This window comes from Pinus tabuliformis, chromosome 8 (assembly GCF_031772625.1).
Source record: "Pinus tabuliformis cultivar Carrire ecotype Pingquan chromosome 8, CPIR1, whole genome shotgun sequence".
In the NCBI taxonomy this organism is placed as follows: Eukaryota; Viridiplantae; Streptophyta; class Pinopsida; order Pinales; family Pinaceae; genus Pinus; species Pinus tabuliformis.
The window spans coordinates 547,983,695-548,011,411 of record NC_142294.1 but is presented as its reverse complement, the minus strand read 5'-3'; the positions used below and the strand labels follow the sequence as shown (position 1 = coordinate 548,011,411).

At 33.6% G+C, this 27,717-nt stretch overlaps 1 protein-coding gene across 1 annotated transcript; it reads right to left on the bottom strand.

Annotated features, from left to right (window-relative positions):
• Positions 1 to 17,206: 17,206 nt before the first annotated feature.
• Positions 17,207 to 18,734, bottom strand: LOC149236607 (uncharacterized). Its single transcript, XM_089461583.1, has one exon. The coding sequence runs from the start codon at positions 18,206 to 18,208 to the stop codon at positions 17,489 to 17,491; it is 720 nt and encodes a 239-aa protein (XP_089317709.1). The 5' UTR covers positions 18,209 to 18,734; the 3' UTR covers positions 17,207 to 17,488.
• Positions 18,735 to 27,717: the final 8,983 nt, after the last annotated feature.

Below are 27,717 nucleotides of genomic sequence, written 5' to 3'. Positions count from 1 at the left end.
GGATCGATACTAATGAAATAAATTACAATTACATATCATCAATCATCACCTTTGTGGCTTGCACTTGGTAACCAATACTTCTTGAGAGGTCACCCATCCTAAGATTCCTCTAGCTCAAACACACTTGATTGTGGATTTCTTCCCCACAATCAATCCCACCTAGCTTGCTAACCCATTTGCAAAACCTTAGCATGTATGATGTCATATGAACTATTCAATTAAAGCTCCCTTAACTCTTTTTCAATTAATTAAGGGACCTTTGCAGTGCAACATATTAGATATTATTTCAAGATTAACTATGTAACGATATCCATTAGTATTAATCTCAACAAACTAAATTTCTCACGATTTTGAATAGTCCACATAACACTCATTGCATCGAGTGATGCTGAAAGGGGCGTAGAAGTAGAATTGATACTAGTGAAGTAAATTCCATGGCATCAATCATCACCTTCGAGTTTTTCATCTATGAATACTTCCTATGAAGTGACCCATCCCAAGACTCCTCTAGCTCAAGCGTGCTTAAATGTGGATTTTTTCTCCAAAATCAAGCCCACATAGCTTGCTACCCCATTTGCAAAATCTTAGCGAGTATTATGCCATATAAACTACTTAGATATAGCTCCCTTCATTCTTTTTCTTTCAAATGAGGGGTTTTCACAGTGTAAGATATTAAATATCATTTTTGGAATAAAATGTTTAAAGTAAATCATTAAGCTCTGACCATATCCATGAGTATTAGCTTCAATTAACCAAATTTCTCATGATTTTGAATAGTTCACATAGAATTTATTGCATTAGGTGGTGCTCTCAAGGGTGAAGAACTTGGATTGCTACTAGCGAAATAAATTGCGAAGTATCAATCATCACATTTTGGGCTTGCACCTAATAACCAAGAATTGTTGATAGGTTACCCATCTTAAGACTCTTTTAGCTCAACCACGTTTAAATGTGGAGTTTTTTTCTCCACAATCAAGCCCACTTAGCTTTCTACCCCATTTGCAAAACCTTAGCAACTATTATGCCATATGAACTATTCATTTAAAGCTCCTTTCACTCTTTTTCATTTAATTAAGGGGCTTTCTAGTCTACATAGCATTCATTGTATTGGGCGATTCTCATGGGGATGGAGAAGTAGGATTGATACTAGCGAAATAAATTACATAGCATCAATCATCACCTTCAAAGCTTGTACCTGGTAACTAGGACTTCCTTGGAGATCCCCCATCCCAAGACTCCTCTGGATCAAGTGCACTTAACTATGGAGGTTTTTCCTACAATCAAGCCCATCTAGTTTTTTACCCTATTTACAAAACCTTAGAAAGTATTATGTTGTATGAACTATTTAGTTAGAGATCCCTCACTCTTTTTCACTTAATTGAGGGGATTTCGTAATGAAACATATTAGATATGATTTTCGGGATTAACTGCATAAAGTAATCCATTAAATTATGACCATATCCATGAGTATTGGCCTCAATTGGCCACATTTTTCATGATTTTGAATATTCCACATAACACTCATTGCATTGGTTGATGCTCACATGGGTGAAGAAGTGGGATTGATACTAGAAAAACAAATTGCATTGAGATATTAATCCATTTATAAGAAATGGGATTGATACTAGCAAAACAAATTGCATTGAGAGATTCATGCATTTATGTCAACACTTGTGTGTTCTTACTACCTATATCATTTGGTTTACTAGTCAAGATTTTTAATAGAACCTTTCAAGAAATCCATTAAAAACCTTGAATGTTGTTGAGCTTAGGATGATTTGATGATGAATGAGTATCTCACAACCTCCTCCTTCATGTCATTTATTAAATATTCGTGAGTTAAAAAATATTTTAAATTTGACAACAAATGTATGTTATCAATGTTTTCAAACTCATACTTGGCAAAGTTTGACTACCCTGGAACTTGGAAATACTTGGAAATACTTGGAAACTTGGCAAAGACTTGGCATATACTCACAAATACTAGAAAAAGAGGGGGAGGGGGATGGGGGGAGGGGGGAAGACTCAAAATATGGTAAAGTTTGTGCACGAAAAGAATATTAATGCCAACGCCATTAAGACTAAAGCAATAACTGCAATGTAGGTGTATTTGATGTTTCCATTTGAGATTATGGAACATTAGAGAAAGAGTGAGGGGAGACATGTCTTTATAAAGACATCAACCCTCTCAAACACTTCATTTCCCTCTTAAAGCTCCCTCCAAAACAAGTTTGACTCTGTGAAATCACATATGCAAGGGTTTTGGGGTTGTGTTTTGGTCAATTGAGTGTGGGTTAAACTCCCAAGTTTGAAACTAAAACTCTTCAATTTAGTGAGTTTGATATATTTTTGCTAATTTTAATGAATAAAAAATTTACTTAAACAAAAAAAAGAAAAAAATACTTATCACAATATAAATTTGACAAAACTTAACCAAAGTAAAAAATCAATCTAAGTAAAATTGTTTATTTGAAACATAATACTTAACATTCCTCTATATCTATATATATATATATATATATCTCTCTCTATATATATATAAAATACATAATTTATTCTACAAACACTCTCTTATCAATAATTCATAAACCTTCCCAAAAATATCCACCTTAGTCCCTTTCATAACATTTTTTTCTCTCATGGTAAAAAAACATTCATAAAACATAATACAAATTACTAAAAAAAAAAAAAAAACTTTACAAATTGTATATAGGTACTGGAAACTTCCCAAAAATAACTTTCATAACATTTTTTCTCTCATGATTAAAAAACATCATACAAACTACTAACAAAAAAAATAATAACTTTGCAAATTGTATATAGGTACATGGAAACTTCCTTTGACCTTTATGAACTACTTCAATACCCTATTGTGACAACCACACATTGTCCTTTCCTAAAGTCCTCTAATCGAAAAAGCTCACACCATTTCAACAGTCAAAAAAGAAACTGAAAATGTAAGAGTTGGCCCACAACTAGGTTGTTAACAAGTTAGAACATTGAGACATTTTATTTATTTATGCAAATACCAAATTACTCAACTTAGAAGTTCTGTCATCCATCTTACCTTGTAATTTAGTTGTTGGTTCAACGAAGTTAGAACATCGAGACATTTCATTTATTGATGCAAATGCCAAATTACTCAACTTCGAAGGTATTGCATCCATCTTACCTTGTAATTTAGTTGTAGGTTCAACCATCGAGTTGTTTTACTAGGGGTTAGTTTTGATGGCGAAACCAATGTTGGTTAGGTTACCCACACACTATTTCAACAATGCATTTGAGATTGAAATAATAGCTAACTATATTGCCCTTTAACCACTTTCATCGAGTTGTTTTACTAGGGGTTAGTTTTGATGGCGAAACCAAAGTTGGTTAGGTTGCCCACACACTATTTCAACAATGCATTTGAGATTGAAATGATAGCTAACTATATTGCCCTTTAACCACTTTTGTAAGGACTAGGTTTAAGATGGCAGTTTGTAGGTTTGATTGTCTTCCAATTAAGATAATAAGTTAACTTGGGTTTGGTTGCCATCTCTTACATAGTGTTATTGGTATTTATCATTTATATTTTATGGTTATATTTTTTATTATTATTATAAAAAATTATTTGATTTGGTTTGTTTGGAAATAAAGTTTTACTTATTTAAAGGTAAGCATATACAATTTAGCTCATTTAATGCCATTAACCGAGTATATATTTGTTGCCATTATTTTCAGTTGTGTAAATTTTAACAAATTAACAAGGTAGTTATTCAACTATGAACATATACAACCCAACTCATTTAATGCCCACGCTATATTTGTTGCCACGGTGTAGCAAAGCTGTAGGATCGCCAACCGCCTTGAAACTCAAAAGTTAGCGAGGCCAAAATTCTAAAAGAATATTCCCTCCCAAATCCTCGGCCATTATCACGGCCTAAACGTGTCCCAAATCACCCGCCATCGTCACGACCTAAAGCTGCGCAACTGTATACTGACCTCTATAGCCGTATACTGACCTCTATAGCCAAACTGCTTCACCGAAAGTCTTAGGTTCAAATCTTGTGCAAGAAGTTAGACATAATAAAAATATAGTCCTACCAAACTTACAAAAAAAATATTTGACTTGAAAAAAAAAAATATTAATATTTTAATATATATAATATATTTAAATTATTTAATATAGTTTTATTTTGATATCTATATCTATCTATATATATATATATATATAATCAAAAAAAAAGCAAAACCAAAATTAAGAATAATTATTTTCCAATAAAATAAAATTCTATTTTTTTAATCAAAAATTTTATCCATTAGTCTCCAAAGCAGCTCAATTGGTGATATTCTTCCATTAAAATTTAGATTTCTTTAGTACATATCCTTTATTCATAAAGCATAGTAAAGGTATTAATTTAATGTAATAATCCATAAAATTTAATTTCTGAAACAAATTTCAAAAAAAATAGTAGGAGGAGTGCTTGAATTGTGTTTTTGATGATGGAAATAGATTCAGCACCATCAAAAACGTCTAAAACACCTAAAATTTTAAAGTTTAACAATTATAACTGAGATTTGCAAAAATCCTTGCCAAATTTTCTCTAAATATGACCGGAATTTCAATAACTTTCCAAACAATTTCTCCACCTCGTTAAACTACACGTAAAATTCATTGACACATGAAGTGATTTAATGTCACCATCAACGAAATCCAAGAAATGAATTACAACGACCTTACATCGATGTTGACATGCTGCACTCATACGATGAAAATTAGAAAATGATGATTACTTCGTATACATTTTGACTTACAAACACAAGTTTCAATGCAAACAATCAACAATTTACTTTACTAAATTTTGAATCATCGGAAAGGTAAAAAGAACTCGTTGAAAACATAAAAAGCAATAGTAGGTATGGCTTCCTCGTACATACACCTTTTATTAAAACAGCAACACCTTTTTAATGGACCGACTTTTAATACACATGGATTTTCGTTTTTAAATATGATTAATAAAATTTTAGAAATAATATTATTTTTATTTAATTTAAGGTGAAGACAGTCCAACATTATGTGATATTTAAATAGATTTTAACAATTTAGTAATTATAAGTTAATTTCAATATTTAAGAGTTAAATTAGTTAATTTGATATATATTTTAGAGGTTTTTTTCGTTTATATTTGTTAAGAAATCAGCTCAAGAAAAGATAGATCAACGCCTTAGAATTTAACCGCTTCGAGGGGGCAACCTCCTTTACATTACATAAATGAACAATTCTTGGATGATTCAAATGACAAAATCTCCTTTCTATATATAGGAGTCTAAGGAGTCACAATATAACCCAGCCGACCTAACAATAATAATATAAAGCCACAAAAATAACAATAAAGGGATTCTATGGGGCACAGTAATAACAATATGGGGATAATAGGGGCACAACAATATTAATAAGGGATGCAACTACAATAGTAATGGGGTAATTACTAGTATTATAGGGACCCAACATGCCCCTCTCCTTCAAAAAAGTGTTGTCCTCAACACTTGAGTAGTTCTGGATGCTTCTGTATAAAATTATCATCCTCCCATGTGGGATCTTCAGCGGATAAGTTCTTCCACTTGATAAGATACTCTGAAATTGATCGATTTCATAGCTGTCGAGTTCTTGTTTCTGTGACTGCTTCCGGTTCCAATATAATTTTTCCTTCCTCGTCAAGTTCTGGCAATATTGTTTGAACTGGGAGCTTGTCGCCTATAACCTTCTTTAAACATGAAACATGGAAAACTAGGTGCAATCGAGAAGCTGCAGGAAGCTCCAATTTGTATGCCATAGTACCAATCTTTTGCAACACCTTGTACAAACCATAATACTTTGGTGATAATTTATTATCCTTCTTAGCTTGCTTGAGGGACATTTGCTTATATGGTTGTAGCCGTAGGAATACCCAATCACCTACATCAAAACTTCTTTCACTGCGATGTTGATCTGCCTGTTGTTTCATTCTATTCTGTGCCAACACGAGGTTATCCTTTAAGAGTTGGAGGACTTGTTGTTGATGTTCGATGTGATGTTCCACTGCTTGAACCTTAGAATTTTCTCTTAAATATGATGTGATGGATGGTGGCTGATATCCATAAAGTGCCATAAATGGGGTCATTTTTGTTGCTGTATGGAAGGAAGTGTTATACCACCATTCAGCCAGAGGCAACCATTTGACCCATTGTGTCTGTTTATCAGATACAAAGCAACGAAGATATCCTTCCAAACATTTGTTTACTATCTCATTTTGCCCATCAGATTGAGGATGATAAGATGAGCTATGAGCTAACTGAGTACCAAGACAAGAAAATAATTCTGTCCAAAAATTTCCAGTGAAAATGGGATCTCTGTCACTTACAATAATCTTTGGGTTTCCATGTAGCTTTTGAATTGTTTCCATAAATGCAGTAGAAACTGTACTGGCTTTAAATGGATGTGATAATGCACAAAAGTGTGCATACTTGGTAAGTCTGTCAACTACCACCATGATGACACTCTTTCCCTCAGACTTGGGTAAACCTGTGATAAAATCCATTGAAACCTCCTCCCAAAGTTGGCTTGGAATGGATAAAGGTTGTAATAGACCCGGTGTCTTAATTGTTTCAACTTTATTTTGTTGGCAAACCAAACATTCCGCCACAAACTTTTGAATATCCGATTTAAGGCCATCCCAAAAAAATTCCTTCTTAACCTTGTGGTAAGTTTTTAAAAATCCTGAGTGCCCTCCTAAGGGAGAAGTGTGCAATTCCATAAGAATCTTTTGTTTTAGTTGGGAATTCTTACAGAGGTATAAGCGATCTTTGTACCATAAAGAATCATTTTGCCAGCTAAATGTATCAGACGTACTGGAATCTTGTTGTAACTTTCGAATAAGTGCCCACACTTCTTCGTCATTCTTCCATTCCTCCCTTGCTTCGTTTATCCAATCTGGTTGGATAATAGAAATGGCACACAACAATGCTTCCACATCCTCATCCTTTCTTGAGAGTGCATCTGCCACCACATTTTGCTTCCCTTTTTTGTAGATGATTTCAAAGTCATAACCCAACATCTTTGTGACCCACTTTTGTTGCTCTTCAGAGGATAATCTTTGTTCTAAAAAGTATTTAAGGCTATCATGATCCGTTTTTACCTTGAAGTGTCTTCCCATTAGGTAGGGTCGCCATTTCTTAAGTGCATGGAGTATTGCCAACATTTCCTTCTCATAAATAGCTTTGTGTAAAAACTTTCCCTTGATTGGACGACTTTCAAAAGCAATGGGTCTTTCATCTTGCATTAAAACAGCACCAATTCCATTTCCTGAAGCATCACATTCCACAATAAAGGTTTTTGTGAAGTCCGGTGTAGCTAAGACCAGTGCTTGGCACATTGCCTCTTTAAGATGTTCGAAGGCCTTTGTTGCTTCTGGAGTCCATGAAAATGCATCTTTCTTCAATAATGTTGTTAGAGGTGCTGCTATTCTCCCATAATTCTTAACAAACTTGCGATAATACCCTGTCAACCCGAGAAATCCTCGCAGATGCTTTATGGATGTGGGGATTTTCCATTCCTTAATGGCTTTAATTTTGCTAGGGTCTACCTTAACTCCTTCATGAGATACAATATGACCCAAATATTCCACCTCTTGTACTCCAAAGAAACATTTGGATCTTTTTGCATATAATTGTTTCTCCTCCAATAGTTGTAGCACCCTGTCAACATGTTCAACATGATCCTTCCAAGACTTGTTGTAGATTAGTATATCATCAAAAAATACTAACACAAATTTTCTAAGGAATGGTTTGAAAATGGAATTCATCAAACCTTGAAATGTTGAAGGTGCATTGGTAAGGCCAAAAGGCATGACCAAAAATTCATAATGACCCTCATGAGTTCTAAATGCTGTTTTCGGAATGTCTTCAGTCTTCATTCTGATTTGATGATATCCTGAACGAAGATCCAACTTGGTGAAGTAAATTGATCCATGCAATTCATCCAGTAATTCATCAATGACAGGAATGGGAAACTTATCTTTAATAGTGAGCTTGTTGAGCTCCCTATAATCCGGACACATGCGCCATGATCCATCCTTCTTGTGCACCAATACTACTGGAGCAGAGAAAGAACTTTGACTCGGTTGAATTATACCAGCCTCTAGCATTTCTGCAACCATACGTTCAATTTCACTCTTTTGGGCATAGGGATATCTGTACGGCCTGATGTTTGGAGGAACACTTCCTGGAATCAGATGAATAGCATGATCATGATCACGAATAGGTGGGAGACCTTTGGGAGTCTCAAATACCTTGGAATGATTGTCCAAGACTTTTTGGAGATCTGGAGAAATAGATGATTCCAATGTGGAAACATCTAGCGAACATAATTGTGCAATTACACCCCTTTGTTCCTTTTTTAGAAGCTTTGTCATACCATTAGAGCTGATTATCTTTCTCGGTTTCCCTGCAATACCCCTTAATTCAACTTCCTTTCCTTCCACAGAAAATTTCATGAAAATTTCTTGAAAATTAAAAGCTATTGTACCCAAGGATTGTAGCCATTGGACTCCTAGTACAACATCAGCACCTCCCATTGGAATGGAAAGCATTGGGCTAGTCAATACATATTCTCCCATGGATAGCTTGATATTATGGCACTTTCCAGAGCAATTTATTGTTCCTCCATTTGCAACCATCACTTGACACTCTGGTGCTGGATATAAGAAGCAATTCAATTCTTTTGCTACCTTACAATGAATAAAATTGTGGGTACTTCCTGAATCAACACTATTACCTTTTTCTTCTTGATTTGTCCTTCTATCTTGATGGTTTGAGGAGTGGTAATTCCCGCCAATGCATTACAAGATATGGTCGGATTCATTTCTTCTTTATCTAGGCTTTGTTCCTGGAGTATATCCTCTTCTTTTGACCTTTCTTGCTCCTTTTCTTCTTCCTCTTCACAATCTATGTAGAATAATTTCTTCTCAGCACACTTATGACCTTTAGTGTATTTTCTATCACAACTGTAACAAAGCCCTTTTGCTCTTTTTTCTTCCAATTGTTGTGGTGTCAACCTTATAGGTTGTGGAAGACTAGGAGCAACAACACTTCCATCTTTATAGTTGTGAGTGGTATGCTTCCTGGTTGCCATAATTTTGCTTTCCATTTTTCTTGCTAACCTGAATGCCTTCTCTAATGAATCAGGTTCCCAAAGGCGAACATCATGTTGGATATTATCCTTTAAAGTCCCTATGAACACATCAATCCTATGCTCCTCTGGAATATCTTTTACCCTTATGTTCAATTTTTGGAACTCCTCAATGTGCTCCATTATTGAACCCTTTTGTTTGAGACTTATCAATTGGCTAAAAAAAGTGTTGCTTTTTGTATCCTCATAATGTGCTATCAATTCTTCCGTAAAAATTTCCCAAGTGATAATTTGTTTACGAGAGCAAAGCCATTGATACCATACAAACTGATTTGGTTCCAAATATAAAGTTGCAATACGTACCTTTTGTGTGTTTTGCACATTATTGAGATCGAAAAATTGCTCCATTTGTAATATCCATGTTGCGGGATCCTTGCCATCAAACTTCCTCATATCGATTTTTGGAATATGGTGGGTTTTCGATCCCACATTAGAGTCTATGAAATCATGATTAACATTTCTTTTGTTCGCATCATGAGTTTCCTTTACTACCTTTTCACCATTGGTAAGTATTTCTTGTAGAAAATTTGTCAAATCTGTCTTCAAATATGCCATGCCTGTCTTCAAATTTGTGTTCAAATCTATCTTCAAGTTGTCCATCTTAGCTTCCATGCCATTCATCTTAGCTTCCACACCATTTATCTTAGCTTCTGTTAGCTTTTGTGACAGTGACATTTGTTGCACTTGTTCTTGTAATTTTGATATATCATGTAGCATTTCTTCATCTTCTTCATGAGTCATGCTAGAGCTTTCAGGTTGCTTACTAGGTGTTTGCATTTTCTTTCCTCGGGGCATCAGTTACCAATAATAATGCTCTACTATGCCCTTTGAATTCCTTCAAAATAAATTTTCAAACCAAGCTTAAGCAAAAATTTAAGAAAATCTACACACCTTTTTTCACTTTGTAGGAGCTCGATATTGCCTCTGATGTATCTCTGTACTTTCCGATCATCTAGATCTGAATTTTTGACCTACAGTAGCCCTCTGTGTCCTCTTTCCAATGCCACAAGTCTGACCCAAATTGGATTCTCCAAGGAAGAGTTATGCGAAATCTCCCACAATGACTTGATTATAGACTAGTTCAGTAGAGCGAACTTGTATGACGTGCCACGAGTCATTGTTTCGACCTTTGGATCTGAAAAATGCATACAAGAAACTACACTCCATTCTCTTTCTGTAACTTCTTACGAAATTTCAATCCGATCCCCAGAGAGAAAGTTATGACGATTTTCCCGAGGTCACCTGTTTGGAATGTAATTCAGGAGTCTGCAAAAAGACCAACTTCCTAAGATCATATCTCCGCAAATATAGCGCGAAAAGCTCTGAAATTCAGACCCTAGGTTTAGCGCAATTTCTTCTCAAATGGGTTTTTTTTGCAACTTCTGAAACGTCGCAGAAAAAAAGTTATAGTGAAAATGTCACGATGACCTGTTTGGAGCAACAAAACCCTAGAATCCAAAGCTCTGATACCAAATGTTAAGAAACCAGCTCAAGAAAAGATAGAAAAGATAGATCAACGCCTTAGAATTTAGCCTCTTCGAGGGGGCAACCTCCTTTACATTACATAAATGAACAATTCTTGGATGATTCAAATGACAAAACCTCCTTTCTATATATAGGAGTCTAAGGAGTCACAATATAACCCAGCCGACCTAACAATAATAATATAAAGCCACAAAAATAACAATAGAGGGATTCTATGGGGCACAGTGATAACAATATGAGGATAATAGGGGCACAACAATATTAATAAGGGATGCAACTACAATAGTAATGGGGTAATTACTAGTATTATAGGGACCCAACAATTTTCTAGTTTAAATTGTTGAAAATTTAAGAGAGATTTATTGGAATTACATATTGGAGTTATGAATTCTCATAATTCAAGTGTTTCAAAAAAATTCAGGGTAGTGAATCTATATAAATAATTAATTTTTCAATAAATGAAGGAAAATTAACTTAAAGAAAATGAAGTAAAGATAGAATATTAAATGAAGGAAAAAATATTTAAGTGTTGAAAAGAGTGAAAAATGAGAAATGAAAAGTTGTTTGTTTTGGCTTTTTCATTATTATGATTTTTGTAGTGTCTGTAAATGAGTGTAAACATTTTAATGTTGGCTCAATGTGGGGAGATGATCTAATAGTTGTAAACAGTGTAGTCTAACTACTAGACAAAATGACCCTTCACAATATTTTTCCTAGCTAATTTTAACTAAAATCAGGGAGAGATTTTTAAAAACTTGAGTTTAAGTTGTTTAATCTATAGAATTGGAGCCCCCTAAGGGTTTTTTAGGTGTCAAATCCATTTATACTTTCAAAAATGTATTTTAAACAACAAAAAATCACAATCTAGTTTGAAATTATATCTTTGAATTTTAGTGAAAGCATTTTGTTTATAAGTTAGACTAAGTAGTTCTAAAGAGTGTAAACATTTAAATGTCATGTTGGAGATATTGTAGTGCCCATAAAATGAAGCATTAAATTAAAAATAATTATAATAGAGCATAAAGTGAGCTAAATTAAAAAAAACTAATAAAAATAATAAACCAATACAACTCAATTTGTTATATTATAATTTTGATTTATGTGCCTGAGAAACGTTTGCTTAAAACTCTATAGGAGATGTTGTCCGCTAACATTATATTTTAAAACAGTAAAATAATACTTACATTAATAAAACTCTCTAGGAAATGTTGTCCGTAACATTACATTTTAAAGCAATAAAATAATACTTACAATAATAAACTAAAAGAGAGTAATAATAAAAGAAAATCAATGTCAGCCATAAATAAAATCTTCAATTTATAAAGTAACTGAAATTAATATATATATATATATATATGTGTGTGTGTGTGTGTATGTATGTATATATAATTAATTCAATTTTTTTGTATGAGACAAATATGTAATTCCTTAATATTTTATTAGCGTATTTCTCAAAACCATATATATATATATATATATATATATAATTAATTCAATTTTTTTGTATGAGGCAAATATGTAATATTTCTCAAAACTAAAACAAATCCATCTTAATTTTAGATCTATTAAAAACAAAAGAAATCACATCTCTTAAAATACAAACCTTTCTTTAATTTTTACTAAAAAAATTATATTTTAAAATATTTAATCTTTCTTAACAAGTAAATAAAAAATTATAATTAATATATTTTATTAACTTAAAAAAATATTAAATTTAAACTCAAAGCTTTAAATCTACCTAGATCATTTAATAGCAACAAGAGAGCAAGCGTTAAATTTATTATTCCTTTAAATCTATTGCCAGCATAGATCTAAATCTATTATTTAGGATATAATTGGAATTCAATGCCTCGCTATAAATCTATTACTAGCATGGATCCGAGAGTATCCAAAATTCAAAGTAGCAAGCGTTGAGAAGGATTAAAGTTAGAATTCAAAGTTTTAAATTTACCTGGAGGAGTATTTTAATTAAATTTCAGTTAAAGATCGTTCAATATTATATATTAAGTGGTTGTGTGATATTTAAATAAATTTTAATAGCTCGGTAATTATAAGTTAATTTGACAATTAAAGATTAAAGAGGTTAAACCAAATACAGGTAAGATAAAAAATTAAACGAAAGAAAAATTAATTAAAGTAAAAAAAAGTGAGGAAAGGAAAATGAAAAGTCTTTTGTTTTAGTTTTTTCATTATCATGATTTTTTTAGTTTTTGAATAATTTTAGTTTTTAATTTTTTATATATTTTTTTAGCTAAAGTGATGAGGATGGATAAAAAGTCATGAATAACATTGTAATAAGAGATTGTTTAAATAAATTAAGAATTTATTAGAAATTATTTTTCCGATTGGTGTTTTTTGGAAACACAATACCTTGGTTTTTTTTGGAAACACAATACCTTTGTGCATGAATTTCTATTTGCGGTGTTAAATGTCATGTTATTTTTATATCTATGGGTTGGTTTTTTTTGGAAACACAATACCTTGGTTTTTTTGGAAACACAATACCTTTGTGCATGAATTTCTATTTGTTAAATGTCATGTTATTTTTATATCTATGGGTTTTAATGGAGTTTCTTTATATTTTTAATAGATGTTTGTGTTGTTATAATTATTGAGGATTCTTTATCAACATTAGTTTTTAAGTTTTCTAATGAAAGTTACAGTCTCCCTAAGCAAGAGAACTATCTTAACAACTCATTATTCTTCTCCATTCATTTGTTTTTTAGTAAAATAAATATATGATTGTTATTATAGAGTTGTTGCACTAATGTAAAGGGTTTCTAATTTTCTTTTTCAATCTTATTGATTGTTTAAGAAGACAAAACATTTTCCTTGCTTGCCCATGAATGTTAGAAATTTGTTTTCTTATTTCCCTATACATTGTATGTAGCCACCTTTGGAGCCATACATGGTATCTACTTCCTCCCCAAGGTCATTTACATGTACTAGAGCTAAGTTAAATGTTACACCTTGGTCGTACATGACATGCACATGCTATTTATGTTATTTCTTGCATCCTGGGTTCATACAACTAGCTACAAAGATGTGTGAATATGCTTGGATGATTACTTAGTGATTTGGGAAGAGAACTAAGTGGCTCTAAATTCAATACATTTTGGCATTATATTAGATGCCTCCAAATTCCATCAGTGGTAGCATTTTGTTAGTTGAAAATTTCAATAGAATATTGTGTAGGATAAATTTGACTCCAGGGAGATAAGTTTATTGCTTGAAAATGAATGATAGAGTTTTTTTAATGTTTGAGTTGATATATTAACCTAAAGATTATTGCACACTAGAAGAATAATTCTGTTATAATTGGTGCACTTTGGATAGTTGGAAAAATGATGTATGGTGTACATTAACTAGGACATTGTGCTAGTATACACTTTCTAGGCAAGGGGGTTGGTATCATCTTCTTGAACAATATCACTATATATCTCTAGCACCAAAAACAACTACATTTATTGTGCTTCAACACTGGTGGGTTACATATGTTTTTATGGAGCCTTATTGTTATATATTCATAGGATATTGAGAATATGAATACCCCCCACACATACCTAATCGATACTTGGGCTTTTACAATTGAGAAATAAAACACATACATCTCCCCGTTACCTTGCTTTTAGTGAAGTGACCTAGAGACAAGGGTTTGGGGAGAATGTTTCTCATGATGTTGGCATCTAATTGAAAAAAAAATAGCACAATTTATTTGATTAGTAGAACCATCCTTCCATACCTCAGGAGGAGGAGCAAGAATCGAAGTTACAGATGGGAATAAGTAAAATGTTGGCATCTAATTGGAAAAAAAATGGCACAATTTATTTGATTAGTAGAACCATCTTTCCATACCTCAAGAGGAGGAGCAAGAAGTGAAGTTATAAATGAGAATAAGTAAAAGGATTAAATCCTAGACAAACTTAAGTTTGCACTTATAATCTCACTTGTTATTTTGATCAATAGCTAGATTTTGTGCACAAATTACACTGAGAATAGAGGCCTTGTAGGCATTCATAGGACGAAGGTATTTGTGTAAGTAAACACTTAAGCCTTGGAGCCAAACAACATAACATCCTCACATGCCTATTGGAGGATAGTGAACATAAATGTTTATAGTTTGTTATTTATGTATAGGTTACACCGAAGAATAGATCATTCTAAATATTGAAATCCCTCTAAAAGACCAAGAACATAAGTTAGATTTTATTTATACAAAGCATCTGAGTTAAAGTGAGTAGGCTATAAGTCCCTCATTTATGGATAAAAAAAGAATCTTTTTAGGAGAAAAATTGACCTCTTCTTGATGTTACACTTCCTTATTATCAACCTAATTATAATGTCTATCTTAACACCTAGTTTGGTCAAAACCATTAAATCCTCTTATGTTCATATAAATTATGACACTTAAAAAAAAAATCTTAAATTTGATATATTCTAAGTCAAAAAAATAAACCAAGCTTTATTAAAACATAAGATATGATAAAGTAGAATAACTCAAAAATTCTAGATATTGAATTATGAGAATATGACTTTCAATATTAAAAAATAAATAAACAAGACTATTTAAGAAAATAACTTCCAAAATGTCTAAGATGAAAATAAAAGGAAAACAATAATAAAAAGAAAACAATGAACCAAGAAGATGGAATCATTCTAATCTTAAGAGACAACTCCAAAAAAGACATAGATTGATTAAAATCCAAAACATTAGCAAAGATACTTTCACCCAATCCCAACCCTAACTTGTTAAGTGGATATAGACTCATTGATGCAAAAAAACCACCTCTTTCTATGTGGATATCTTTGCAAACACATAAAAGAAAAATAAAATATTAACACAAATAAAATAATTTAAATGGAGAAAAACAACTATTTTTATCAAATTAAAATTAAATAATATTATTACATTGTTTATTAATAATAAAACAATGATATAAATAAAATAATTTAAATTAAGAAAAGCAACCTTTTTTATTAAATTAAATAAATAATATTATTATTAATAATTTAAAGCAATTTATTTATAAAATGATAATAAAAATTTCTTTTAAAATTATATATTTTTACTATTTAAAATATAATTTAAAATATATAAATTAATTTATTTTCTTTAAAAAAAATTAAACATTTAATAGAGTGTTCCAAGTGAATATGATAAATTTTTGACCAACTAATTTATTATAAATTTTCCCACCAGTGAAAAAAATTACACATCTTAATTTATTATTTAAAAAATTCTTCTTCAACTTTTAAACAAAATTGAAAAAAAAAACCAAAATAAATTAAGAACACACAAAATAATTCAAAAAGTTAAAGATACTCCCCTGCCAAAAATGTCTTCATGCGATCATTGTACAAAGTTAATCTATACTACGTTGTCATTAACGAACCCACATTTTAGAAGTTAAAAAGGGTTAAGATAGTGAAAAAAAGGCGTTGTTTGTACCAATTTTTTATTATTATCAGAATTTAATAATAAAATTTCAAAAAATTTAATTGCTGGAGTTTTTGGATAATTTTTTTATGGTATAAATGGATATAGTATTCTGAAGAATGTGGGTAACCAAAATTTTAAAAGTAGAAAAAGTTGTAATCTAAATTTCCAAAAGTTTCTATCAGATTTTATCAAAATCATGGAAATGCATGTAACGTTATGAAGAATTTTTGGACACCCAAAATTCTGAAAATTGAAAATTGTAACCTAAATTTCCAAAAGTTTCTAGATTTTGTCAAAATCTTGCCAAAATTTCTACTACTATTTTCTGAGTAGAAATATAATCTCATTAGATAAGATAAGATAAGATAAGATAATTATTGATGTCCAACTAATGACCACAAAGGGAGACCCTTGAGTACAATGATGCGGGTCTCTTATAAAAGATACAATGCATGAAGTAAATTAACTTCTAGTTATCCAGTCTCCTATAAAAAATACAATGCATGAAGTAAATAAACATCTGGTTCTAGCGAAAAAAACCAGGACCTAATAAGTTTAAGGATCAAACCCATCCTTCCTAACATTCAAACGCTGAATGAATAACACTGAAAAAACTCAACAAACTTTATTGGCCCAATAAAAAACAATAACAAATGCCAACGCTATAAAAAAAACCAGCAAGATTTGCCGACTGTATAAAAAAGAACAGCAGCAATACTTGACTGACTGATGTGATCTTTGTACAGAGTTAATCTAGAGTATCTTGGCATTAACGAGCCCACAGAACCCACAAGGGCATGGATTAGAAGTTACAAAGGAATAAGATACTGAAGAAAAACAGAAGCAATAGTTGACTGAAAGTGTCTAACGGCTCTGATATTTGAACGCCCATTGTGCCCTGCGAAACTGGATGTATTTCAATGTGTAAGAACCTCACTGGTGGCTATGGAAAGTAATTCAATGGAGTCTCTAGAGTATAATGAAAGCATTTATGCGCACCAAACAACTAATTTAGCACCATATACACAGAACGCCTAATCACATCTAAGTTCTGATCCATGGGGAGATAATAATTAGATAGAATGAAATGTATATATACAATATTCTGTTCTTCAGATTTTGGAATATTTTCCAAACCTGCAATCAAGATAAAATATCCAAATGAAATGGATATATACAATATTCTCTTCTTGAGATTTTGGAATATTTTCCAAACCTGCAATGAAGATAAAAATAACTACATGATAGTTACAGCTTAGTTAAGGCGCAATTTGCACCAGAAATAATATCTAACAAATTACACCACAAACAAAATGGGCACATTCTGCACCATAGTTAATTGATACAAATTCTGGTCAGGTGAAGTTCCAGAGGTTTGAGAGATCCTCATAATTATCCTGACCAGAACTCTCATCCACCCAGTTGGAAAAAAGAGCTGAATCAGACGATAACAATGTATGGCAGAGCATCTGATGATCATATGCATATTCAACTCTGCTCAGAGACTCTAACCATGAAATCTCCTGCGTTACACCCTCATTGGCAGGAGTATTGGGCATTGTTTCAGCACCAGATTCTGTTTCCACAATGGAATCCAAAGAAACTTGAAGGCTGTGAGCAGCACAGTCAACGCCATTAGAGCCTGCAATGTCAGCAGCAGGACTAGCAGAACCATAAGCAGCAGCTGCTGCAACTCTCTGTATAGACCTCGGAGACATCAATGGAAGCTGGCAGTTCTGAGGAAGATGAATAATGGTGGCAGATTCTGGGAAGTTGAGGGCAGCAGAGGAGCCCTTGAGACAGAGGAGAGCCGCATCATAGGCCCTGGCAGCAGCCTCTGCAGTGGAATATGAGCCCAACCATATTCTAGTCTTCTGATGGGGTGCCCTTATCTCAGAAACCCAAGATCCCCATCTCCTCATCCGAACCCCTCTGTACTGCCCGGGCTGCCCAGATACTCTACTACTCTTCTTCCTGGGCTTGCTGGAGACTTGACATTCTCTGCGTTCGGAGTGCTGTTGGGATCCCATCAACACATTCTGGGGGCACTCTGATTCTTTACTTCTACAAACCATTGGGCTTCTCTGGACAATAACTATAAAATCCCAATATCAAAATCTATTCCCAGCAATACTATAATCACATAACACTGCAGAATCTTGTTTGCATGAATGCTTTATGTGCAAACTAGGGCCAGAGACTGAGAAACAAAGAGAGATGGGCTTGTGGGGCACAGAGATTTTATGCCCAAAAACAAATCTAAAGCACAAGTAATGAGATATGGGGCTGGTATGGTGAGCAAGAGCAGAGAAATCTGAGTTTGTTTGTTGCCTTTTCACTACACTTGGGTCTGTATATATAATTTTGGATTGGTCCAGACAATGGGTCAGAGGCAGCTTCCTCTCACCAATATTAAAATCTGGTTGCATTTGTTGATGGTGAGTGGTTGGGGAGTGTGAATGTACAGTGGAGATCTCGGAGTTGTGCACATCCGGCGAGCTCTGAGCTGTGAACCGCGTTGCTCACGTTGGTCTTAACGCTGCTCTTAAAAAACAAAATATGCGCTTTCGAGCCTCCTCACACTTTCCTTTACAGTTGGGTTGCCATGAATCTTATTTTATTGCGAGCGTTTGCTGCCAGTATTGGTTCAATTGTAACAGAATACCCCACAAGTCACGAAATCTGGTTAGTCGGACTTCGGAATGAGACAGGCGTTCAACGGCTTTGTTCACACAGCTGATTCGATATGAACTAATTAACCAACCATTATATTAATGACATTATAATAACATCAGATTATTTTACATTAATTTTGCAGATGTCTGAATTAGAGTAGGTATTACATTGAAGACTTTGCAACTGATTAACCAACTATTAGACATATGCTCTTTTCCAAGGTCTTCTCTTCGCTAAAGAAACTCTTTGATAGCGATAGGAGATTAAGTGTTATCCTTAAGTTGACCATAGGGTGAATTAGCTCATATCGAGAATAAACTCACTTTCATCATTTCATCCTGGATTTGGATTTGGATTAGGATTAGGATTAGAATTTTATATTATCAAGTTTTGTGAGATTTCAATGTGAAACAAACTCATTTGTAAGTAAAACCAAAGTTTTTTGTTTTTGAAGATGGGTGAAGTGTTTATCTGAAACGCCGGGTTCTTCAAACAAAATACACAGGTTTCCAGAAGTTTGCAACCATTATATTACTAACTGTGAAAATATACATGCCATGAAACCACATTGTTAAATTTAGGAGACTTACAAAAAGAGGTTAGAAATCATATACCAAGTTACTTCTCAATTAATTAACAAAATAACATATACCAAAGGGAAGGGATATGCGGGGACGCAAGTCCATCATCTCTGCATGAAAACATTAATCCCATAGTAGTCTTTTGAACTTGGCTTTATGGTCACTGACCAATAAGTTGGAACTATGGCGCATCATTGGAATGGAATTTGTAGCATTTTTTGGAGGGCTCTTAGGCTAATCCAATTTTAACAAGTGAACGTATTTTATGTCCTTTGGAATTGAGGTTATTCCAACATCAAATTCTAGAGGCATTCAAGAAATAATTTTTAAATTGAGTGGCTCTCTTAAATGTGTTTGGATAACAATATTTATTCTTTGCTTTTCTGTTTTGCACTTGGCTCAAGAAAAGTTTCTCAAGCAAGTTCGCTTTATTTTCTTGAGTTCTTGTATCATTTATCTTGACTACTTTTTATTCTTCATAAGAAATCAACCAATGTCTCTATACACCCTCGCTTTAATTTGTGTGAGGTATATCCTTTGGGTCACAACAAAGATTGTATGTGTTAAAAGTTTCAGTTTAGGTTACAAGTATTTGAAGAAGAACAATGTGTTTGTCATCTTCTATCAGGTTCATGGGACAAAGGTTCTCCTGTATGCACTAGAGAAAAATTTGGTTATCATATTCCAATTCAACTTTTCACTCAATTATCTTTGTTTTGAGTCTAAAAATCATAGACCACAGGGATGTTTTGAAATTTAGAAGAACATTCCAACGACATGAAAAATCTATCTAGTGTAATAGAATATCCTTGTTCTTAGTGACCTCTAAAGTTCATGAGAAAGAACATCAATGTACCTCATAACATGTAACAATTTACATGAACCTTTCGGTTCAACAAATTTAGGAAAGAGATGCTTAGGAGGAAAAGTATAACATGCTAAGCAACTTGGCAATCAAGCTTAGTAAAGATTCACATTCCTCAACATCAAACAACAAGATGTCAGTCAACTATGTTCGCACAAATTTCAAAGAGGAAGAAATAGTACACTAGATGAAAGATGCCATGCATATTAAATAACAAAATTCTCTCCTATATAATTGTGAAAATTCCTTGAAATGCAACAATTGGAAATTATTCTTCTAACTAGTTAATTATTAAGCAGTTTATTTTCTACGACAAATCACAAATAATTCACATTGCAATTCTTCACAACAACAAAAAATTACGTTGCAAAAATAAAATATACAAAATCGAGAAATATAAAGCAATCACACACACAAATTGACACAATTATTTTTGGACAATTATTCCTGGAAAAAACCAAATGTGGGAAAACCAATGTAACAACTGAGGCTTTTATTATTATGCAAAGTGAATTCTGAGTATAATAAATTTGGATGCCCAACTAGTTATCCAATCTGAGAGAAACACTTACAAAACCACCTGAGACAATTTACCCTCTTCTCCAAGCAATCCCGGCTCAAAACTGACAAGCCCAAGAAAGCCGTCCAAACCCTCTACGCAGGCTTTGCGTCACCTCCACGCAGTATGTCACACACTCAACCCGGAATAACTGCTACTCAAGCCATCGCGCCTGCTGCTGACTGGAAAGTGTCTCTCTTGCCTCCTAGAAAATCCTACTAGCCTCTAGAAACTGAAATGATCTCCTCTCTAGCAAAATCGCACTGCTCACTGAAGCAACTGCATAGGCCTTGAGTTGCTTCTAGGAGAATTAATTTGACCTCCTCTCTTGCCTCTTTGGAACTGGAAATTCTTCCTTCAGATCACTATCTCTACCCCTCCTAACCTTGTGTCCTCTCTCTGGCTCGAACTCTACTGCTGACTCGCTTGAATTGCCTAAGGAACTCGCATTGCTGGCTTTCACTCACTATTATGTGTGTTTCTCCATCTACCTATTGACCTCGTCTTATAATCTCCAGTTGGGACTCCAATGACTAAGATTAAAACTTAATTGATGGTTAAGATCATCTCCAAGTTGATCCATGTGAGTTTCTACAAAATTCTCCCCTTTCTTAATTAATTACTATTAATTAACTAGTTTTCCTAAGTTAGACTTAGGAAAAATTTAAATGATGGTCAATTAATTTAATTGAGCTTTCTCTAGGTGGAATCTCCATAAATGACTTCTGGGTTTTGAAGAACTCATGTGTTTTAGCCTCCCCACAAAGTTTCAAGACTAGAACACCAGCCGATGCTACAAAAACTAATAGTAAGATATATATATATATATATATATATATATATATATATATATATATTGCGACTAGAGGAATCTACAACTAGACCAGTCTTGTACTCATGTGGCATGAGGTCGATTCCCATTGCTACCACAATAAAATCTAGTTGGGGGTTAGGCAAGTGGGACACCTATAGGGTTTTGAACCAGTGACCATCATGTAAGGAGCTCCTTAATAGTGCACCCATTCACCAATTGTTTTATGCCCCATGCACATTAAAAAAAGAGGACATGGTGGTGGGATTTGGTCCACTTATGTGTGCACGAATCATGAGACCATCTAATATGATCTCTCTTGGTGAAACCATGCATTCGACCACTACCTCAATGTGCCCCCATGGCTACAAGTTAGGCCTTGATGGGAATTGAACCATTCACAATGGTGAAAAACTCCTCACTTTCCACCATTAGATCCAACCCCTTTAGGCCTCTCCCATGTAATGTTGGATAAAAAGAGGAAAATAATTAGTATTTGTTCCATTAATTTTCTATGTCTTTTGAAGTAACTGGAATATTAAACACTTTTATTTATTTTAGTCATGGTGAATTGCTAACACATTGGATTAATATGGGCGAGGCCTAGGATCAAATATTTTGGATGCCACTATAACACCAAGAGTATATCAAACCACCCACAAGACAAATTTTCCAATAACTTATGACTTAGTAAGATTCGAGACGTCGCATGGGAATGTACAAGAATAAATAGGATATAATAATATTAGACAATAGTAAAATCTCCTATGCGGTTCTTCAGAGTTGTCATTGTGTTCAGAAACTCCATATCAATACATTTTATAGCTTGTTGGCTTAACTGCAATTTTTTATATAATATTCCCCAGTTCTGCTTTTTTCTTCTTCTTTTTCTAAATAGACATTTAGTATATAAAATTCCATCAATCTAAAATAATTTTTAATTGATTGCAAATTAAAAATGTTGATTTCTCCAATGATGTTATGTTAAACAATTGAAAAACAAATAATTCATAAAGCATTAAACTAGAGTCAATTATGGTAAAGGCGGGGTTTATATTCTATCAACCTTTCTTATTTAAAATAAGAATATATATATATATATATATATATATATATATATATAAGTTTAGTAATTTATTATAAAATGTAACAAGATATATTTTTCTAGAGAAAAAATCGTAATTTTATTCAACCTAAAAAAGGAACAAAATTACATTTTGCAGATGCTCGAAAGCATTCAATCATATCATCCTTGCAATTGATGCACAATAAGAAGAAGAAAATATATAAAAATTACATAAATTTTACGGGGCTAAGTGTGATAAAAATCACTTAACTTCCCATTTTTTCCTTTCTTTTTCTCCACTTTTCACCAAACTCCTTGATTGGGAGAAGTTGTTACTATTTCCAGTTGATTTCCATTTGACTGCGGGGGGGTTTCTTTGTCTGAGTCCAAGCTCTCAAATACATGATATCTCTTTATGCCTTCAAACTCCTTTTTCATTAGTAATTCCAATTTCTATTGCTTTGGTACTTTGATCTTTGTTGATTCAGTAACCTTATGGGTAACATCCACTGATCCTGACCTATCCCATTCACCACCATTTGTTTGTCTACCAAGTTGAGTTTGTGCTTCTGAATTTGGATAATTTTCCTCGGCCTCTTCTTTTTCATCTTTTGAGTTGTCAATAAATTGCCATCCCCTTTGCTTAGTGGCTCTCCTCATTTTCTTTTTTGGTTCCTTTTTTGCTTGTGGGCAAGAATTCTACAAATGTCCTATTTGGAAACAAGTTTGGCATCTAAAAGTCATATTCTCATAGTCTAACACCTATGTCCACTGAATTTTTTCATGTTTTATAAGAAGATGATCAGGAAGACCTTTATAAAGATCGATCTCTACACATATCTTGGCAAAGTAAAGATACCTTTTGATGTTCTATCCAAGTCCATTTTTTTGAATTTTCCCAAAATATATTTCTGATATTCTCCAAGGCCTAATGGTGCCAGAAAGGAAGTGGGGGGTTTGGCAGCCTCACCCAGACCGACATCATTGTTACCACCATGTATGTGGTGTCAAACTTGTTGGCATTGATGTGTGTTGCAGTGGTGTTGGTTGGAATTGATGCCAACTTGGTAGTATGAGTTGCAGGTCAATTGGTTGTGCATATGTATGATTGGTTGTAGGTCGTTTGTATGTGTAGATGGTCTTTGGCATGTATGCTAGCATGTAGATGATAAACTTGTAGGTTTTGGATATGCCTATAGAGATTGAGTGGAGGATGTGATAGCCCTCATGATCATGTTGTTATGATCATTATGTTGCATAGAGTTGGATGGTTGTGTTGTACTGGTTTGGAGGTTTTTCCATGATGATTAGTTGTGTAGAGGTAGAGATGTGTTGGAGATGCGATGACCTCCTTGATATGATCATGATGTTGCATAGAGTTAGATGGTGGTGTGTTGTACTGGTTTAGAGGTTTTTCTATGATGATCAGTTGTGTAGAGGTAAAGATGTGTTGGAGATGTGATGACCTCCTTGATCATGTTGATACATACATGTGTTTGTTGTTGCATACATGTGTTGGTTATGATTGGTTGCAAAAGTATTAGTGCAAGAATTGGTGTAGAAATTGGAGGCTGGTTTGAGATGTGCTAGAGATGTTTGCATGGATTATCATTAATGATTTGAAGGTTGTGAAAGTATTGAAAGTAGTTGGTCATGATAATGACACTGCTACAGGTGTTAGAGTTGAGGAGCTTGGCAGATTAGGTCTCCATGTCTTTGATTAAGTATTCATGATGATGAGATGATGTTTAGGGTTTGGAGATGGATCTACAAGTGCTAAAGGATGTATGAATGGTTTTGGAGATGCATACTAATGGTAGAGAAGTAATGGAGCATATTGGAAGAGTTTGGCAGGGTTCTTAGACAAGTTTTTGTGTTTTTCGTTATCCCCAGACACAGTTGCATGGTGATAGGATTGTGCGTGCGGCTGGAGGCTTCTGGACATTGGGAGAAAGGCCTGTGCGTGCTGCTGGAAGCCTTCCAACCAAGATTTTTATTTGATATTCTTGCAACTAAGACTTTTAGCTAAAATTTCTCCAGATTCCTTGCACGTCGAAGATAATTTTGGTATTATGGCGATGTTCTAGTTCTTTTTTTCATGAAAAAGGTAGGGAAGCTTTAACCGTGTTCTATAAAGCGGTTAAAGTGGAAATACCTATAATTTAATGAGGATAGTGGTGGATTGAGTCAAATTTTTAGGATCTACTCAAAGTGTTGGATCCTTTTCTGAGTGTATGAGTAAGGCTCCATAACAGATTTGTATTCAGTATTTTAACCATCTTCGAAAATGATAAATAGAAGAAGGCCTTGATTTCATTGGGTTGGCTCATTTTTTGAGAGTGAGAGAGCATGAAATTGAGAGGGCATTGAGAGAGAAAAGAGATTGCAATAGTTGCTCACACAGTATTGCAGAGTTATATTAGAGTGTATATGCAGAAATTAGAGATTGTTTTGAGGAGAAATTTAGAGCTTTTGTTTTGCAGGTGGTTATATTAAGAGAGAAGAATAATTGGCAGCTTGTGGTGTGTTATATATAAAATATTGTTGTGAGTAGAAGAGAATAATTAACCCCCCTCCAGATCAAAGTTTTTGATTCAGATTTTGGTTGCAGAACAATGGTGTTTTTGGGTTGCTCATTATTGAGAACCCAATATGAAATATTTTGAAACACGGTTCACATGGAGGAAGTGAAGGCATGTAGGCTCTAAAATAGAGAGCGATTTAGTGGATTCAATATAAGGAACAATTTTCTCCATCCAATAGGAGTTTGATAGTCCAATGATTGTTGGGTGAGGATCATTGGTCATGGTGGCTTCCAGTGTATAGACATATGTAGATTTGTGAGAGAAACGAAATTCCTAATTGATAGGTGCCAACATATTGTAATGCAAGCCAGGTATTCTGACTTATGGGTGTAAGCTAATCCATGTAAAACGTGTTCAACAAATTAATAGAATAATTGAGCAGCGCAACATTAGTAGGGTGGTTTTCTCTCAAGAGCGTTTCCACCAGAAATGCTTGTGTCTTCATGTGTGCATGTTTGTGTTGATGTTTTCCATGGTTATTATGCTTTAAGTTTATGTTGCTTTCATGTTTTGATAAGCTAATATTGTTTATGCATATGGCTAATTGAGAATACAACAAAAATATTTAAAAAGTAATACAATTGTTATCACTACTAATTCACCTCCCACCCCACCCCTCAATAGTGATCTAGTTTCTAACAATTGGTATTAGAGCCAGTTCTCTTTAGTGAAGCTTGACTTCTTGAAGAGTAGATCGTAGATCATGGCCAAGAACAAGTAGAGGATGTCTCAGAAGACAAAGAAATTGACGAAGGAAGAATACTAGTCCATTACAAAAGGAGCAGCAAATTGTGAAATCTTAGCCAAAATAGTTGTGTCATGAGGTAATAGTTTGAAAGGATTTTTGATATGATTTTGATGATTCTATTGAGTTACATAGTGATGAGGAGAATGAAGTTTCCCTTGTTATGGATGAATATGAATCATCCATGGTTGTAATTAAAGAATTAATTGTTGAAATGGATAGACTAACCTTTGCATGTAAGGATCATAAAAGAATTTTGAAGATTTCCGATGATAAGGAGAATGGACTAAGAGAAGAGATCAATGGACTTAAAGTTCAGCTAAAGGAGGCAAATAAAATATAAGATGATATAAAGAAGCAATATATAGAAAAGAAGGAGGAATGTGAAAGATTAGAAGTTGAAGTGGTTTCATTAAGGAGTGATTTAGAGAAGAAAACCACTCAGTTGAAGAGTAGCCAAAGTACCTCATATTGAAAATCAAATTGCAACACACATATAGGAGAAACTAGCTTAATTGCAATTGTAAGTATAATAGATGATAGCAGTAGAAAAAGTAGCAAGAAGGAGAGTCATCAACACAACCAACAATCAAAGAAGGAGCAAAAGGAAGATAAGCCAAAGGTTATGCCAAGGAAAACATGAAGAAGATCATTGGGAGATGTGATATGCTTCAACTACCAAAATCTAGGACCTACTGCAACAGATTGTAGAAGCATGTAGAAGGATAAATTGGATAGAAGGCCTCATCAAGAAAATAACCAAAGAGGAACCCCTCCTTCACAAAATCAATCCAAAATTAGGTATAATGTTCATTTTAATGATTATTGCTACTCATGCAATGATTTTGGCCACAAGGATATTGAATGTAGGTTGACTGCAAAGAGGAGTTGAATGAGGATCAGGAGATTTGATCCCTTTCCTTCCTTTTTGGGGCACATCAAGTGCTATGTGTGTGAAAATCTTGGTCATATGGCCAAATATTACAAGACTCCAAATTTCTTAAGGCCACCTAATCAAAGAATGAAGACACATGCAAAGCAAGCTAGATAAGAGGACATGAAGAGATTCACATGCAAGAGAGTAGCCACTCAAAGTTTGGAGCAAGAACCTACAAGAAGAAACTGAGGCTCACATGGCCTTAGGGGAGCTATGGTGCATCATGGTTTTGCATGTAGAATCATTGATGGTGTTTCCATAGCAAATGAAGTGCACGTGAATAAATTTGCTTGTTGAGAAGTTATGTCAATGATTCCAACTAGGTTTATTGATGGATATAATTTTTTATGGTATTTATGATGCTAAAGTTTTTCTACTAATGTTGTATTTTATAAGGCTATTGTGATCAGGATTCATTAGAGGTTTTGTGATGACACATGTTTAGGGGGAGCATCTCATATGCTTCCAATGTTTTTCAGTGAGATTGATGGCATCATGTTTCCTCAAAGGAATATGTGTTTTGGTTGTGCATGGATTTTATGCTACCTAATTGAGTTGATATGAAGTTGTCTTGTTTTATTCTGAGGCAAAATTTGTTTTGGTGCCATGGAGATTAGTATGATGAAGGTGTATGGTTATAGTTTCTTGCATAATTCATGTGTTAGAGATTTGAAGTCTATATGCAGAAGAATAGAATTTTTTTGTGATGGATAGATTTCATGCTATTGTTGTTTTTGCAGATGGTAGTTTTTTGTTGCT